At 51.4% G+C, this 16,229-nt stretch overlaps 4 protein-coding genes across 4 annotated transcripts; all 4 read right to left on the minus strand.

The window, feature by feature from the left end:
- Positions 1 to 1,363: 1,363 nt before the first annotated feature.
- Positions 1,364 to 4,428, minus strand: N7458_006820 (putative importin beta-2 subunit; the record flags this gene model as incomplete). Its single annotated transcript, XM_056910202.1, has 3 exons — positions 1,364 to 1,465; positions 1,529 to 4,177; positions 4,327 to 4,428. The coding sequence occupies 3 exons, from the start codon at positions 4,426 to 4,428 to the stop codon at positions 1,364 to 1,366; spliced, it is 2,853 nt and encodes a 950-aa protein (XP_056765906.1).
- A 1,112-nt stretch (positions 4,429 to 5,540) lies between these two features.
- N7458_006821 (uncharacterized protein) lies at positions 5,541 to 8,594 on the minus strand (the record flags this gene model as incomplete). The annotated part of the gene is made up of 3 exons (XM_056910203.1): positions 5,541 to 7,481; positions 7,570 to 8,303; positions 8,378 to 8,594. The coding sequence occupies 3 exons, from the start codon at positions 8,592 to 8,594 to the stop codon at positions 5,541 to 5,543; spliced, it is 2,892 nt and encodes a 963-aa protein (XP_056765907.1).
- Positions 8,595 to 9,752: 1,158 nt separating this feature from the next.
- Positions 9,753 to 11,481, minus strand: N7458_006822 (DUF803 domain membrane protein; the record flags this gene model as incomplete). The annotated part of the gene is made up of 6 exons (XM_056910204.1): positions 9,753 to 10,215; positions 10,287 to 10,578; positions 10,640 to 10,800; positions 10,860 to 10,960; positions 10,997 to 11,084; positions 11,468 to 11,481. 6 exons carry the CDS (start codon positions 11,479 to 11,481, stop codon positions 9,753 to 9,755), a joined length of 1,119 nt encoding a protein of 372 aa, XP_056765908.1.
- Positions 11,482 to 13,540: 2,059 nt separating this feature from the next.
- N7458_006823 (uncharacterized protein) lies at positions 13,541 to 16,052 on the minus strand (the record flags this gene model as incomplete). The annotated part of the gene is made up of 2 exons (XM_056910205.1): positions 13,541 to 14,929; positions 15,000 to 16,052. 2 exons carry the CDS (start codon positions 16,050 to 16,052, stop codon positions 13,541 to 13,543), a joined length of 2,442 nt encoding a protein of 813 aa, XP_056765909.1.
- Between the last annotated feature and the right edge of the window lie 177 nt (positions 16,053 to 16,229).

Below are 16,229 nucleotides of genomic sequence, written 5' to 3' on the forward strand. Positions count from 1 at the left end.
ATGGATAAGGGAGAGGGAGGGCCTGTCCTTTGACGAGGATGATTACTCCGTACTCCGTCAAGGAAAGGCACTTGAGTGGTGCCAACGGCAAACCCAGCACGCGGGTCCCTCTTTTTCGTGGAAAGCAGCAGTAAAAGGAAAGGCTCGCGTCTGTCTTGGTGTGCCCAGCACCAGGTAGCCGACCAATCGCTATCCCGATCGACTTAAGCTCAGACTCCCGAGGCGTCAAATAAGCGAGCTTTGGTGAAGATCTTGTCGGAAAGGGCAGACAGGCGATGGCTCCGCTACTATTTACGGTGAGGCGGGAGCGTCCAGTAACTGCATTGGGAAAAGCAGATATATACCAGTGATGAAGGGTGAGTCGTGAGTCGTGAGTTATGGAAACAAAGCCAAGGGGATCAGACTCCTAGTCTGTACCTTTGACTGGCTAAGGAAAGCACGTATCCAAAAATAATCTTGCGGATAATGCCGACGTCGCAGCGACAGAGAAGAGATGGCAGAGAGGTACAGGAGTGCTATCCTGGAAAAGGCAGGAGATAGGTAAAGACCGGCCCATCACCCCGCCAGTAAGTTTGAATGAAGTTTCATGGAGGAGGCATCTACCTAGGTATCTAATCTATCTATCTGAAGGGAAAAGGTGGAGGTGAAAACATGGAGAGGGATGCATTGCTGAAGCAAATCGATAAGCATCGAAATGCAGAGGGAGAACAACAAAGAGGCAAAGGGGGAACCAAATCATAGATGAAGTGAAGGGTATCAGAAGATATCCATTCCCCGAGCAATCATCAAATCTCACGTAGATGAACGGCCAGATCAAATGACTCGATCCCCTTCTGCATATTCTCCTCTTCGTGTTCTCGTCCTGATAGTAATGGATAGGTATTCATCATGAAGAGATGAATGGGGGAAAGCAAAGGAAGTATGGGAGCAATCAAAGAGAAAATAACGCCCAAATATGACGCTCGCGAGAATCGTGACCTTATAATACCCATGTACCTACCCAGCTCACGCACTTCCTCCTCTTTCTAGGTCAAGCGAGAATGGTCAAGCAACACCATGATGGAGAGTAACTTTAAAGGAAAATCGATGATGAATAAGGGGAGAAAAGAAACGGAAACGCTGGATTCAAAAAGACGGCGACTGGAACCTTATGACAGGAGGCAGTTCTTGACTTCTGCCTCAAGCCTTGAAGAACATGTGCAATTGTCCCAAGGAGAGCAAAGAGGTAGAGGAAAATAGATTTTTGAGGCCGTCATTCATAAAAATGTCGGTCATTGCACCGTTGCACGAGAGTCTCATGAGGCCCACCACGTAGTTGAGTCGATGTGAGGGAGATTCGGGATAGTCCAGCTGCCAGGGAGTTTTAGATGTTATAGGCTGAACGCAACTTTTGGGCCACGGGGCCAGGAAGCTGTGAGAGGAACGAATCAAAGTTGGGTATCATATGTTTGTAGCCTTGCAGGACCTGTTGTCATGATTTTGTTAGATGGGAAGCAGATAATTATGTTGATTTTGAAGCAAAATTTACCTGCTGGAATGAACCTTGGATATCCCGATACTCTTCTTGTGAAAGCGTCTTGGTCGGGAACGACGCAATTGACTGGAAGTACTCTCCCAAGCAGGCCTCCATGGCCTGAGGATTCTTCATGACCATGTTGTTGAAGCCCAGGAAAGCAGACGCCTTCTCACGGGTGAATTCAATCTTGCTCATGGACTTCAGGAACGGCGAAGCAAAATCGTGAAGCTGCGGTGCCAGAGAGTCAGGGCAGCAGAGTCCGAGTCGACCCAGAGCCATGGCAGCATTCTCGTTGACGGAGTCAATGATCTCCTCGTTGTTCATGATGATAAGGAGGGCGTGGTACAGTTTGTCAGCATAGGGGGCAAGCGCAGCCTTCTCATTGACTGCGATCTCACCACAGGACCAACAGGCATTGTTCAGCACACTGAAACCCGTTGAGCGATCATCATCCCGAATGAGGTCCAGGTCAAGTTGCTTGATGAGAACCGGCATGATAGTGGGGATGTAAGGCTCCAGGTGCGGGAAGATGCTGATAGCACAATCACCCAACAAAGCGTAAGAAGACTGGCGAACCTCATAGTTGGGATCCTGCATGCAGAAGCCAAGCAGGTCAAAGAAACGGGGCTGAGAGTTTGCGATTAACTCGCCGCTCTTCTGTGGGTCGATGGCCTGGATTACAGCGCTCAACAGATCCAAGCTAGTGACCAAGAAGTCCTTGTCAGGCTCATCAATGGCCTCGTTGCTTTGAGAGGCGATGAACTCTTCGAGGTTCTGGTAGATGATTTTATTGCACCGCTGGAAGAGGTGAGGAGCAAATGGAGCAAAGGCATCGCCGTATGCGGCAGCGATGTAACCCAGACATTCGAGCAACGGGAACAGCTCCTGTGACTGATCGGTGACATGGTTGTACCGATCAATCAGAGCAGGCATGAGGATTTCGACAAGCTGTGGCTTCGCCAACTCGGTCATGACACACTCGGCCAGAGTCTGGATGCAATCGTAGAGGATATACATGTTGCGGTCCTTGTACTTACCGAAGCACTGGACAAACTGGCGGAGGATGGGCTCGCAGTAAGGAATCAAGTTGTCGTCCGACTTCTCTTCCAAGCTGGCAAAGGCTGAGGCAGCGGCTTCCTGCACCTTCTTGTTGTTATCAAGCATGCGAGTCAGAATACCCTCCATCATCGGCTCAAAGTACTGTTGCTTCTGGGTTGGGTCTTGGAGATGTGATGCCCATTCTGAGTAGCGTCCGAGGCACCAACAGGTAATCTGCCGCACGACAGGCTGAGCATCATTCAGCAGAGAGATTAGGTATGGCACAAGCTCGGGGAGGTGAGGAGTGACTGCATCCATGCAACCATCGGCAACGGCGCCCAGGGTGAGTACAGCCGCCTCACGGTTGGGCCACTCCTCGTGGCGAAGAGTCTCCTTCAGGTAGGGCAGGATAATCGCAAAGATCTGGTCGTGGTAGACATTTGAGAAGACATCCAGTGCAGCGGCAGAGCACTTGCGCAGGGTCCACTCGCCCTCAGGATCATCCCCGAATTCGGAGTCCTCAATCTCGCCCTCGCTCAGATCATCCTCGTCTTCCTCTGGCTGCTGCTGCTGCTGCTGCTGTTGCTGCTGCTGCTGCTGGCCATTGGCCGCCTGTTCACCGGTCTTGGATGTATCCAGACGAGCACCCTTTGACTTGGCGAACTTAGGCTTCAGATCTTCGGCGCGATCCTCCTCATCAGCATCGTCCTCATCACCCATGAGACGAATAACGTCCTCCTCCTCGTAGATCATGTTGCGAAGCAGAACAGGAATAACCTTATGCATGTATGGAGTCAAAGGCTGGCGAAGGCTATCCTGTTCACCAGCAACAATCCAAAACTCAGCCGCATCAAGAGCAAGCTCCGGGTCCTCCTGATTTTGCTGCTGGATAAGAATGTAGGTGACCAGACCCTCCATGTGTGGAATGAGCTTCTCCGGCGAGAACTCCACCAACTGCGAGAATGACTGGCACACCATCTTCCGCACTTCAGTGTCTTCGTCTCCCGAGAGGCTGAAAAGTTGCGAAAGGAACACGTCCAATGAGGCTACCAGAGCAGGCGGCATGTGGGGGAGGAAGACATGAATGCTGTTCAAAGCGAGCGAACGAATGCGAGAGCTCTCGCGAGTGGTGAACTCAAGCAGCTTCGGAATGATCACATCAAGCGGGCGTTGTCCAGAGTAGTCTCGGTCCAGGATTTTGCGATTGTCCTCACAGACCTTGAACAAGGCCGCCATCGCAGCCTCCTGGGTAGCGATGGTGACGTTACCTTGGTCATTCCCGACGAGGGACAGCAACTCCTGCAGGACCTCGGGCCAGGCCAGCAGCCCACCCTTCTGCACCAGCTCAGTAATGATACTACCAACACCTCGCTGGACTTGACGGTCGTTGTCTCGGAGGGCGACCAAGGCGGCGGAACGAATGAAGTTCAGACTCTGCTGAGGAATTGTGTTGTAGGCCAGCGAGAGCTTCGTTTTCATGTTCATAGTAGCGGCGAAACGGACAATGCCGTAAGTACTGGGATCAATACCCGCCGCAGCCACGGCGGGAGGCACCTGGGGCGTCGAGAACATGTATGTGATGTAGTTCACATAGTCCGGGGACGAAGTCGCATGCGACAGCATCTAGTACCCACGTAGGACTCCGGTCAGTAATTGCGATACTCGTCGTAGTGCTGGTGGGTGCGTATGTCTTTGATACTCGAGGGTAAAGAGCGGGGAGGGGACAAGTGCAGAGGATCTTCACAAAGGGGAAAAGAAGGGGATTCAGGTACATCTTCAGCTTGTTTTCTGAGCTGGGGGTCCACGCTGTTCAGCGAGTCCCTGAGACAGCAGGCCAGCTGCCTCAATGGCTCATCTTCGGGTTGCCAATCCATGTTGGAGCGGTGCAAAGTTGACTGGTCGCAGCGACTGTGAGAGCAAAAGTGATTGTGGCACAAGGAGCCCCGCCAAGAATGTGGGAACGGGCCCCCCTTCGCTGATGCCCCGGATCGAGGGACAAATCTGCAACAAAGAACCCTGATCTAAAGACAAGATCAGTTTTTTGAATTTGGATTTGAAATGCGGAGGACAATGTTGCACGGTGAAAAATAAAAAAGTTTTAGGACCGGTTCGTCTGCCCTATCGAATTTCGAGGAGGTCGGGAGGTGGCCCTGGCAGAAAAATGTGTGGTTACCAAGGCGGTGAGTGGTGGCCAAGGCGGTCAATGGGTCTCGAGTGGTATAACTGGAATCCCGATCACGAACTGGTCCAACGACGAGACTCGTGTAGGCGCGATAGGCGGGGTAAAGGCCAAGCGCAGGTAAACCTCTGGAATTCCTAAGTAACAACCTCAAGTTAGTGAGATTTAGAGAAACTTGGAACGTTGTAAGAAAGCTGGAGATTGGCAACGGAAAAAAGGATGTGCCGGGAGCGAGCGAAGTATATATCGCGAGACGGCTGCGACTGGAAGTGGGATGGAGTGCGAACACGTATAAGCTTGTCGCCAGCTGAAGTCTGCCCGGGAAGTAGGAGAATGATCTGATACGTACCAGAAGTTGTCAATGTAGCTGAGAGCGTACCGACACGAATCTCAAAAGTGACGTAAATACGGGCTAGAGATTCTAGATCGCGTGAGAGGTTCGGAGGATTCGTGATGGAGGAAGCTCACCCTCGTCTAGTAGCAGTTAATGTGGCCGCTACATGATAGAATCGAGTGGAGAATAGAGTCCGGGCAACGATCCTTCCTGGCACGGGGCCCTCTGTGTGTCGCGAGGCAAGGATCGATCTCTAGACGTATAAAGGGAAGATGAAGACTGGAGCATCACCAAACAAGTCATCAATCGAAAGGCCAAAAATGAAAAAGATACATTCTACACGAGGATAATAACCGGAAGTTGCCAGCTGCTCATGCGAAATCTGTCTCAATTCCCTTGGACCAACCCATGCGTATCTGCAAAACATTATATACGTATCTATCAATCCACCAACCCGTTCAACGATCAAGCCATCAAGCCCAAACCATCTTCTTAATATCATAAACCAAATACTCCAAAATCCCCGTCCTCTTCTTCGCCTCCGCCAAAGAGATGATATCGCACTGCTCCACCACCGACGCGCTCTCTACATTCTGCCCATCCCCGGCCAACAGTGCGCGTTCAATATCCAGACATATAGACCGCACCCGGTCAAGTTCCCGTACGTTGACTGCACCACTCACAGGGCCGAGTCGCGGGCTAGCCACGGCGTTCTTTGCGGGTAGGGACTTGAACGCGACGAAGCGGGTAGTGGCGCGCTTACTGCCGCGCAGCCAGGAGACGAGATCCCACTCGCCGTTGGAGCTGGATGAGGCTTCCAATGTTGCGGGACGGACGTTGGACTGTAAAGAGCGAGTATTGACGCGTAGGGCGTTGGCGTCGCCGTCGCGGTAGATGATTACCAGACCGACGTTGCTGCGCTCATCTGACTGGCTGTCTGTCAGGATGGAGGTGATGTATGTCCCGTAGTGAATGCGGGAAATGGAGCGGAGGTCGATGCGCTCAAACGAGAGTACCTTGCCTGTCTCCCAGTCGAAGCGGCAGCTATAAACTGCTGCGTCAGTGAGCAGAAGGACAGACTCTTCGAAGGGCAAGGTGCGTAGTGTATTCGGTTGGCGGGGAGTGAGCATTGTCCAACCGCCGAGGAATTCTTCTGAGGGACTGCTAATGACGATCTTGCAGCTGGTGTCGATGGCACTTTGTCGAATCTTTTCGACGGAGATGCCCGGGTCGGTGGTTTGGAGCTCCATGGAAAACTCGTCGAAGACGTGAGTTGACACATTACCGAGGAGGTAGTCGATACAGGCTTGTGAGAAATAGTCGTTGACGATGTTGTTATAGTAGCGTGATAGCGTGAGACCGAAGTCATTGAGAGCACCGCGATAGTCACGTTTCCGCGTGCGAGTATAGTCACCCTTCAGAGCTGCAGTGGACGAATACTGCTTGGAGATGGCGTCGCCGTTGTCGGCCCAGAGAGTATTAAACCACTGTGTAGATGAGTCTCCGCCCAGGTCAATGTGAATGCCTTCATGATGAAGCTGCTTCTCGAGTGCCGCCTGCCCAAAAGCGCACTGCGCAACGCCCGTCCGGTCAAGACAGTCCATGCAGTTTGTTCGCACAATGCCAGTCTGCTTGCGTGAAGTAGAACCGTCCTTAACGACCGTATATTCGAACTCCTCCAGTGTGTCTTTGACACGATCAACCAAGCGCGAGACGTTTTCAAACTTCATCCCGCGACACTCGCTGTGGAAATCGAACCACTCAAACTGCAGTGGCGTCCCATCGATGCCGCCCGCCTCATTGAATACATTAGTATATCGTTCGTATTGTTCTCCCAGCTTCAACTCCCCAGCATGCTTGTCAATCAGAGAGACGGCCTGGACCTTGCCATATCGGCGGCTCATTTCTCGGAAGTGTCTACCAAAGGCAAGTTGGTTGGTTTCAGCAGAGTGATGCATTATCGGCATGGGCTTGAAGGAATACGGCGACTGGGAGAAGTACAAGGGGATTGACCCTCGCACTTGCAAGTAGGAATAGACATTGTGGGATGAGTCCCAGTCTGGCACCGAGAGAATCTGTTCCGTCTCGACGGTATTCGCTGTGTTGCCTTCATCATCTACTCCACGGCGCAGGTATCGAAGACCAGGTCGATTAACAGACCGCCGCGAAATAAGTGTCAGAAGGAAATTATGCTTAGGCGCTTCTGTTTTTTCCTGGGTCTCAGTTTCTTGGCTCTCACTGAGAATTCGGCCTTCAACGTGCTGGTCCTCGGCAGACTCTGTTGACGATGGCGTCTGCTCAGGAGCAGCCACTGTAAACTCACGCTGCCCAACGAAGCCCTGTAGGAGGGGCAGGACAAAGCCATGTGCACCATTATCAATGAATGTATTCATGAGATATTTGTTCCAAAAATACTGTCAATGAGTCAACATCTATCGATAAACAAAAGCAATGGCCGATGCATCTCGAGTAATGCCACAAGAACCTCGAAGTAAAACATACCAGTGGATCTGCTGCCTTGTGGAGGGGTTGATGTCCATTGCGCACTTCCTGCGCCTCAAATGACCTCGTCAAATCATAATCATATGCAAAGAAGAAATTATGCGACGCAAAAAGAATCTTCGTATATCGAAGGAGCTTCGGCAGTAACTCCGCCGCCTGATCAGAGCTTGGACGACTAACGTCGCCCTGTGCAGCAGCCTCAGCCTTAACTTCAACCTCTCGCGGGACCGCCGCCTCAGCAGCCTCAGCGACCTCATCCTTAACTTCAGGAGCATCAACCGACATCCGCGGCGAATCATCAAATGGCGACTCTGGAACCTCCTGCTGCGCACCAGGCCGGGGCAAGCCCAGGTTCTTGCGCGACAGCCAATTCGCCGCGAATCGGCCGAAACGCACGCGCTTCCCAATTACATCCTCGGCGATACTACCGACGCTCAGCCCACGGGCATGGAATGTCTCACGGACAGGCGAAGATGGTGCGCTGTTGATTTCTGTCTCTGCTCCGTCTGTCACATTATCCGGCACTTCCTCCTCGGAAGGCGAGTCGAGATCTGGATCACCCTGTGAAACCTCTTTCCTAGCCTGGGCAATCGCGCGGGAGGCGTCAGCTTTGGAGGAGATGGGGATAATGGCGACATTGGTCACGGCGTAAACAGGGCGGCCTTGTATTTGCGCAACCTGCTGGCGCTGAGTGATGGAGATCAGGAATGAGTAGGATGCGACAGATAAAAGGCCTATATATTTGAATTGTGTTAGGGCTGTAAAGAAATCGCGCCGCCGCCCTAGCCCCGCAGGAGCGCAAGCTTACCAACGAGTCCGTATGCCTCTAGCACGTCCTGCCCTTCCAATGACTCCGATGAGGCGGGCAATGCGGTAATCTTGTTCGTCTTGTAGTCGATTCGAATCGAAGACGCTTCATTGTTGCTCCCGTTATGATTAGACCGCAGTCCGTTGGCGCCATTCCCGTGCAGAATCAGCCCATCGACTGCGGCGATGATAACCAGTTTCCGCAAAAGGCCTGGCATATCGCTTCGGTGCGGCCCCGGAGGTTTCAAATGCGCGGCAGCGAAATCGTCGGGGAGCCAGTTCGTCACTGCACCGTGGAGGGATAATGATATTCACGGAACTGACTCCATCAACCGGCTGAGCAGAATGCTCGTGGGAAACAGGAACTTGCATCCCAGCTGACCAGCGAAATACATCATCGGATCGGAGAGGCCCCACTCCCGACCCTCGGCCTACTTAGCTAGCCAATCTTTGACTGGGAGAATTTTGATTTCGAGCATGATCCTACCACGTACTAATTTTGATGAGCTTTATGGGCAAGAATCAGTCATTTGGATTGGATTCAAACATATTGACCAAATCTCATTGCTAATCTTATGGCTAATCCGCTGGCCTGGCCTTTTGCGTAATTGCGAATTAGATCGAATGAGTTCTGATAGAGAGTATATTAGAACGATCATCTCCTTCTGGTCGTCTTTCTAGTCCTTCTTCTAGTCATAGTAGATAGGGCTATAGGATGCAATGGAAAATTTTCTACGATTTGACTTTCAAAGACTGTGGAGGTGGAGGGTTACTAGAAGGGACTAGAACTGGGTTATAACCTATCTCGTGATAATGCACTTCAAGATTGTTTCCTTGCGGTTGCTACCACTGCTGTTGCTCAACATCCGGCCGAGTCCATCTGTGACTATTACACTACTGCGTTGCTGAAGCAGTAACCTCTACCATGTTTACGTTGAGGTGGTTACTGTCTACTTGCAGATATGGCAAAAGAATTATCGAAGGAAAAAAAAAGAACAGTTCCAATGACCACACGGTATATACAATGATGCCTCTCTCGCCCCAGTACCAAGAAAAAAGATCACAAATAGAGAAAATTCAACCATTTAGAGAACCCAGAAGTCATATCCAATCATTTCATACGGGCATGTCCAGTGCCTGGGTATGAGATTGCCCGTCAACCCATCTCAGGCATTTTGACGGCAATGGTAAAAGTACAAGGAGCTCGGGGGAGAGACATAGAGGAGAAGCCAGATGGGCTGGTAGCTCGGGATAGGTAGGAAGATGAGGAAGAACAAAAAGGAAATGGTTTAGAAAGCATGGCGACAGTTGACCTCGTGAAAATGCTGAGAGCGCTTAATGTTCGGTTCAAGACACTCATGGATATTTCGATCGAACTAGACCTGGGTGTTCTTCTTCGTGTGCATCACAGTCCGTTCGCGCCCGTCATTTCGCGCGTAGGTAGGGCCTGGCTCCCCGTCGCTCTCTGCTAGGTCGTCCATGCCGATCCCATGGTTGTTCTCGACATCATAGGAGTGGATGAGACCCTCCCGATCGCCGTGGCCGTTCATAAAGGCAATGCTCGACGAGCTTCGGCGAGATTGCATGGACCGCCGGGTCTGGAAGCTGGAAATCGCGTCGGTGGGGACGCCTTCGTCGTCGAACTTGGAATTGACGAGATGCCGGCCATCGGGGTCATGCCGAGAAAGGTTGAGAAGATACACTCCCGTGAAGATGATGAGGAACCCACATAGCAAGGAGATTGTGTTGACTGCATCGGTGGTATTGAATCCTTGGAAGAGAATGAAAGACGCGCAGAGCGTAGCTGTCGTGAACGTCACGTAGTAGAGGGGGTTAACACTATTAGAGCGATCTTCATTAGTACTCAACTTCTCGAAATTTATCTTGATTTCCTAGGCTGTTCCACTCACATCGAGGTCGAGAAGGCGTTCAATGCCTTGTTGATGTAATTCATCTGGGTGAGAATGCAGAAAGCGGTAACAATGGCGAAAACGTATGTGGATGCGTGGACGAATTGGTTGTTGCCTCCGATTGTCAGTTTCACTGCGATACCGAAGGCCTTGACAGACATCACGGAGATGGAGCCGACAGTCGAGCAAATCGAGATGAAGATTAGAGGATTCTTTTTTCCGTACACCGGAGCGACTCGATAGATCATCACGGTGGAGAAAATTGCAACCGCCAAGCAGTAGAAGAGGAATCCTAGAAGCAAGGTTAGTGAATTCGAGGAAAGGCGCGGGGATATGGCTTTCGGCAAACTTACCTGGCTTCACGGCATACGCCAGGATCTCATCAATCCGTTCCACAGGCTTGTCTGGAGGCGCGTGGAGGACGATAACGACCGAGCCGAGGAGGCACATCGCACAGCCCAGTTTACCCAGTGTTCCCAACCGCTCATTCAAGAAATATGAACCAAGAACCGCACTGCGAGCTATCAGCCATTGCTGCCGATCAAAATTGGAGGAAATATTGGTTTGGCTTACCCGATCAACACACTGAGTGCGCCAAGAGGCGTAACGAGAATCGCGGGCGCAAATGCATACGCGGCGAAGTTGGCGACTTCTCCAATGGCCACTGGTGTATCCTGTTAGCTTTGTCGCCTAGAAATTTCCAACCTAACGACGCGGGATTCATACATGTCACCACGCCCCCCCCACCAGATCGGGCTCTTCAAGTATGAGAACCCTTCTCCTTCAAAACCATGCTGCCTGTTGGCGTGTTGTAAACCCTGTAATCATCACCATCAGCGCTCTGGTCCCACTTCCATAGCTCCCCGCTCCGCCAGATGGAGGGTAATCGCTGCCATCGGGCCGGGTATCTCTTATTGTCTTCAATCGCTATTCAAGTCCAGACGAACCTTTTTCGTGATCACGAAACTTGTGCCTAGTGTACCGCATTAGCTGGACGTCCAGGCGACTTTGAAACAGACATGATCCAAGGGATCCAAACGTACCGATGGCCATTGTTGATAGGATGGCTAATATTAGCCCGACATATCTATTGGCGATTGCGCAAGTTAAAACTTCTTGCCACTTTGTCCACAAAGAACCAGCGCATGGAAGCGCCAAGAGTCTGGGGGCGGGCGACGTACTTGTCCGGAAGCATGTTGACGCAGGTATATTCAGGAGCGGACGGCTCCTACTGTTCGAAAGACCTCCACTGCCAGCAATGGATATCGGGGAGGGGGCAGGGGAAATGGAAACGAGCGACTTGGTCAACGAAGGGAGAGCGTGGTGAGCTGAGCGGGCAGCGGGCGGCGGGCGGCACGGGACCGAGTCAACTCCACGGGTGAGTTCGAAGGGAGGGAGGAGGGCGAAACGAGCGCGCCAGAAAAACGAGCCAGCCCGAGGTTTTCTGTTTGAGAGGATAAAGAGGAGGAGTGGGAGGACGTAGTGGTGGTGGTGGTGGTGGTGGGGAGGAGGAGAAAGGCACGAGAATAGTGATGAGTAAGAGGACAAAGGATGGAAGTCGCAAAGCGCAGCCGAGTAGTACAGTCGGACAGAGTACAGAGACCAGTCCTGCGTACAGGACAGGACAAAGTGTTCGGTGCCTGCGTGCGGTGGGGTTCCGTTTCGAGACTGGGCCGATCGGGACGCGTAAGAGTAAACGGCTGAGGAAAAAAACCCAGGAAAAAACACCACAAATGCCAGATCGTCTCTGTAGCTAGTGACGAGATTTTCAGGGGGGTGGACGATATGAATCTTGTTGTCTATTGCCTATTGTTGATAGAGGAGGTATTCGAACAGCCTACTCCGTACATGCTATCTCTCTATCTACGGTAGGTACGGAGTATGTACAGACTGTACTCGAACTACTTAAAATCACCGCCAGTCCGTAAGTCATTGGTCGAAACCCAGGAGCAAGAAGAATAATTAATATCAAGCACCTGGACCATGCCCAAGTTTCAGCAACACACAATTTTAATGCTTGGACCCTGAGTGTTCCCAGTGGCGGCGATCGTCGTTTCATATCGATCTGGCCACCCAACCGCATTCGGTGTGTCCATAGTTTCCATCGCGATGGGGCCCCGCCCATACCAGTGCCATACCAAGGCGCGGTTGATTGGAGAACCCACATGCGAGAAATGAAGCCCGAGGGAGGTACATACAGTAAGTTAGTTAACGTTAGTTAGTACAATACTATTATGTAATCCTTTGGACGTGTCTAATAACAGGAGAATTTATGGCTGGCTGGGGAAGTATAAGATTTGGAACGATCTATGTACACAATTCTCGTCATTACTACAGTACAGTGCACTATGTAAAAAGGCCCTTCCCTCTCCCCTACAGAGTCGACATACTAAAACATTTTTGCCTTCTCCTTTATGATTCTTTTTTCCTTTACCGACCCTAGCGTGTTTGGTTTAGACAACAGATGAGGCGTTCTGGGTGCACTTTAGAAGCACCAGGGCAACTCTACCGGAAGCTTAATTTAATTGGTTGAGTTCGTGGCGCATCTCGAGCTGTAGGCAGCACAATAGTTCATGAGAGTTCAATCTCAGGAGTAATTACACGAATATCGCCGGCAACATGGACCTCTGCCCATCTATACTGTGGATCACATGTCTCCTCAAGAACCCAATCTCATTCATAGTTAGAGACTAATGATAATAGTGCGGCTGACGCCGTCACACCGATACGCCGAGAACTATGTTGAGATGCAACCGGGGCCACGCAAAGAATAAATCCAAGTCCAACCAGACTGCCATCAACGCCAAGCACAACAGATTTTGGTTCGCAGAATGGTATCACGCAAAAAGGGGGGGATGGTGGGCGAAGAAAGGAATGGAAACCAGACAATAAAGTACACAAACAGGGGAGGAGTTAAAGCCGATATAGCCACTGAACCTGATTCCGAGGGCCCTCTCCAAAGTGATTCGAACGAGGGAAGAGGTGGTGCCCTCCAAAAGACCGCAGGAGGAAGGGAGTAAAGACATACCTGGATCTGATAGTAAAATGGAAATCTTGCACTCTTGGACCGGTGCAGTCGCTGCGGAGGAACCGGGTTAGTAGAAGTAGGTGATGAGAGCGAGATACAGCGAAGCGGTCGAGGCACTAAGCCAGTAGCATCCATGAGCGGTTAGACTGGTTGGCCAATCCAGAGAAGGGTGGGCGGAAGGCGAAAAATCAAACATCGCTAGGGTAGGAAGGGGAAATGTTTGGGTTTACGACGGGCGGCGACGTTTAACCTCGGGGGTTGAGGTCTCCTCAAAGTCCCATTCATCCTCCTCCTCACGGGACCGCTTAGAGGGATTTTCATGAGTTTGGGAGTCAGTATGCACCAGATCCGCTTCATCCAGCTCGACATGTTCCGAGAATTCAAGGACGTTGTAAGAGTCCTCATCATATTCGCCGTTTCCGTCGTCGGCCAAATCGTCGTCGGCGGTACTGTCAATGCCCACGGGAGCATCGGGATCATAATCCTCAAAGTCCTGCTCCGAATATACGCTCTCAATGTGGGCGAGATCGTCCTCAGCGTCGTCGGTAGGACCTTCAAAAAGGTCCTCAGCGATTCCAAGCAGGTCGTCTTCAGGCTCTGGGGCTTGCTCCTGGGTGGTAGATTCCTCCCTAAGAGCGTTCTCCACAGTAGACTCCGACTGGCTATTCGACTGGTGATCAAGATCATCGTGTAACGCATCGACGGAATCATCCTGAGTGGCAGGTGCAGAATCAGGTTCCTTGGAAGCGCCTTCGTCCTGGACTGAAGCAAAATCGATCGGATGAACTTCATCATTGACCTCAGAGACACATGTCTCTTCTACAGCGAGTCCAGTTTGGTACTCTTCATGCTCTTGTCCCTCATGGCCGTACAGTTCAAATTGTTCTTGGACCTCCAAGACTTTGCCCTCATCCGGATGATTGGTGCTATCTTGATAGTCTGCATCATTCTCATCCAAAGAAATTTCAGCGGCATCAGCTGAGACGGTGGACCCTTTTATTTCAACCTGATCAGAGGCAGGCACAACTGTAGATGTGGACTCTGTCTTGGGAGCTTCAGAGTCATATTGCTCCTCGTACTGCTCCTGATGGTCATGCGTGTTCTCATCGGCATACTCATCCGCCTGATCCGTCTCATCTGCTTGCTGTGTTTCGGCAGCGCCTGTTTCAGACTCAGCCGGAGCATCATGCTCGCCAGAGGCAGACTCATGAATGACCTCGGTGGGAGCGTCCGGAGCATCGTTATTTATAGCATCATGCACTTCAGACTCGACATCGACACTAGAAACCACCTGCTCTTGGGAACGTTCTTCAGCTTTGTGGAAGGACAGATCATGACCATCTCGATCCCCAGATGGCTCCTTGATGGGATGCTCGGCCACTTGAGGCTCTTCGTGGTCTTCTCCATCCTCAAAATCGCTCCAGGGGTGGACATGAGACAGCCCTTTACCTTCATTGGCGGCAGTCTCGAGATCAGCTAGTTCAGAATGAACAGCTGGTCTGCTACTCAAAGTCAGATACAAGGCTTCGGGCTCATCATTGCCATCATTATGGCTAAGTCGAAGGTAGATGTTCAAAATCTGATGTAAAGTCACATTGGAAGTGTGCGAGGAGTCCTATCAGTCATAAGTTAACAACGCTGTTCCAACGAAAGATGACAAAACAGTAAAAGGAGTCAGTGCTTACCTCTGTTAATTGAATACCAAGCGAGTCGATATCAACAACCAGGACATCATTCTCGGCAACATTATCCAGAAGCACTTCACGGAGAGAGCTAAACAGTTTACCAATGTTGTCGTACGCGATATCTTCGTCATGGAGGAAGAATGTCTCGGCTGAGTCCCCTTCCATAGGTGGAAAGAGCGAAATCTCGGCTTCCTGGTAGAGAACCTTCACTGGATGGAGGGACTCATCCTCCTCACGAGTGTCCTGGCCTTCTGTCTCGTGGGAGGAGCCATGGGTCTCAAGATGCTCGACATCCTCGTTTCCAGTTTCGTAAGCATTTGATTTGACCTCTTGTGCAGGGTCAACATTTTCAACGTCCTCAGCAGAGGCGTCAGCGTGGTCATGGTGGTCTTCAGGAGCCGGAGTCTTGCTCTCGGTGGTTTCATTAGTGCCCTGGGGCTCGGTGTTTGGAAGGTTGGCTTGAGACTCAGCGTTCTCGTCGCCTTCAGCATGCCCGGGTTGAGCACTCTGAGCTTCTGTAGAGATAGGAGGAATCACATCGCCTTGAGCCTGTGTATCCTGTCGTTCATTCGCTACGGGAACCTGTTCTGGGAGAGAGGTCTCGTTGCCATCGTGGGCGTGCTGGTGCTGCAGCTCGTCGATCCTAGAAGGACTTCCCCTTGGCTTATGGATGTCCTCAGTGGTCTCTGCTTGTACTTCGATGTGAATGCTGGGAACAGGGGCAGCAAGTTCATCATCTTGGCCGCCCTCCAGCATCTCTGCTTCGTACGTATTCTCTTCGTACTGCACATCGATATCAGGGTCCTCGTCAACAAGATCGGTGTCAACCATGGATCCTTCAGAAGGGTCATCAGCCATATCGGCATCATCGTTCGCCTCAGCACTAAAAAGCGAGACTTGTGACGTGTTAGGGTAATCATCTGCTCCCATCATATCGCTGTCCATGTTCGAGACGTGGTCTTCCATAAGGTCGATATCGATGTCAAAGTCATCAGCCTGTCCCTGATAAGGGGAGGCCATCTCCATCGAATCTTCCAGTGCGGGGACCTCCATCGTAGCAAATTTCAAAGAGGAAGCTGTGGTCATGGCATAAGACGCGTCGAGAAGTGTCTGTCACCAAGACGTGTGTTGCGAAGGCCAAAGGTGGCGCGTGCCGGAAGCGTCCAGTTAGAGGGTGAGGTGAGAGAAAGATCAACGAAAAGGGGGTTATGAGAGGTTCATGGGGAACGA

Source organism: Penicillium daleae, assembly GCF_028827525.1.
Source record: "Penicillium daleae strain IBT 16125 chromosome Unknown utg000006l_segment0_segment0, whole genome shotgun sequence".
Classification (NCBI taxonomy): Eukaryota; Fungi; Ascomycota; class Eurotiomycetes; order Eurotiales; family Aspergillaceae; genus Penicillium; species Penicillium daleae.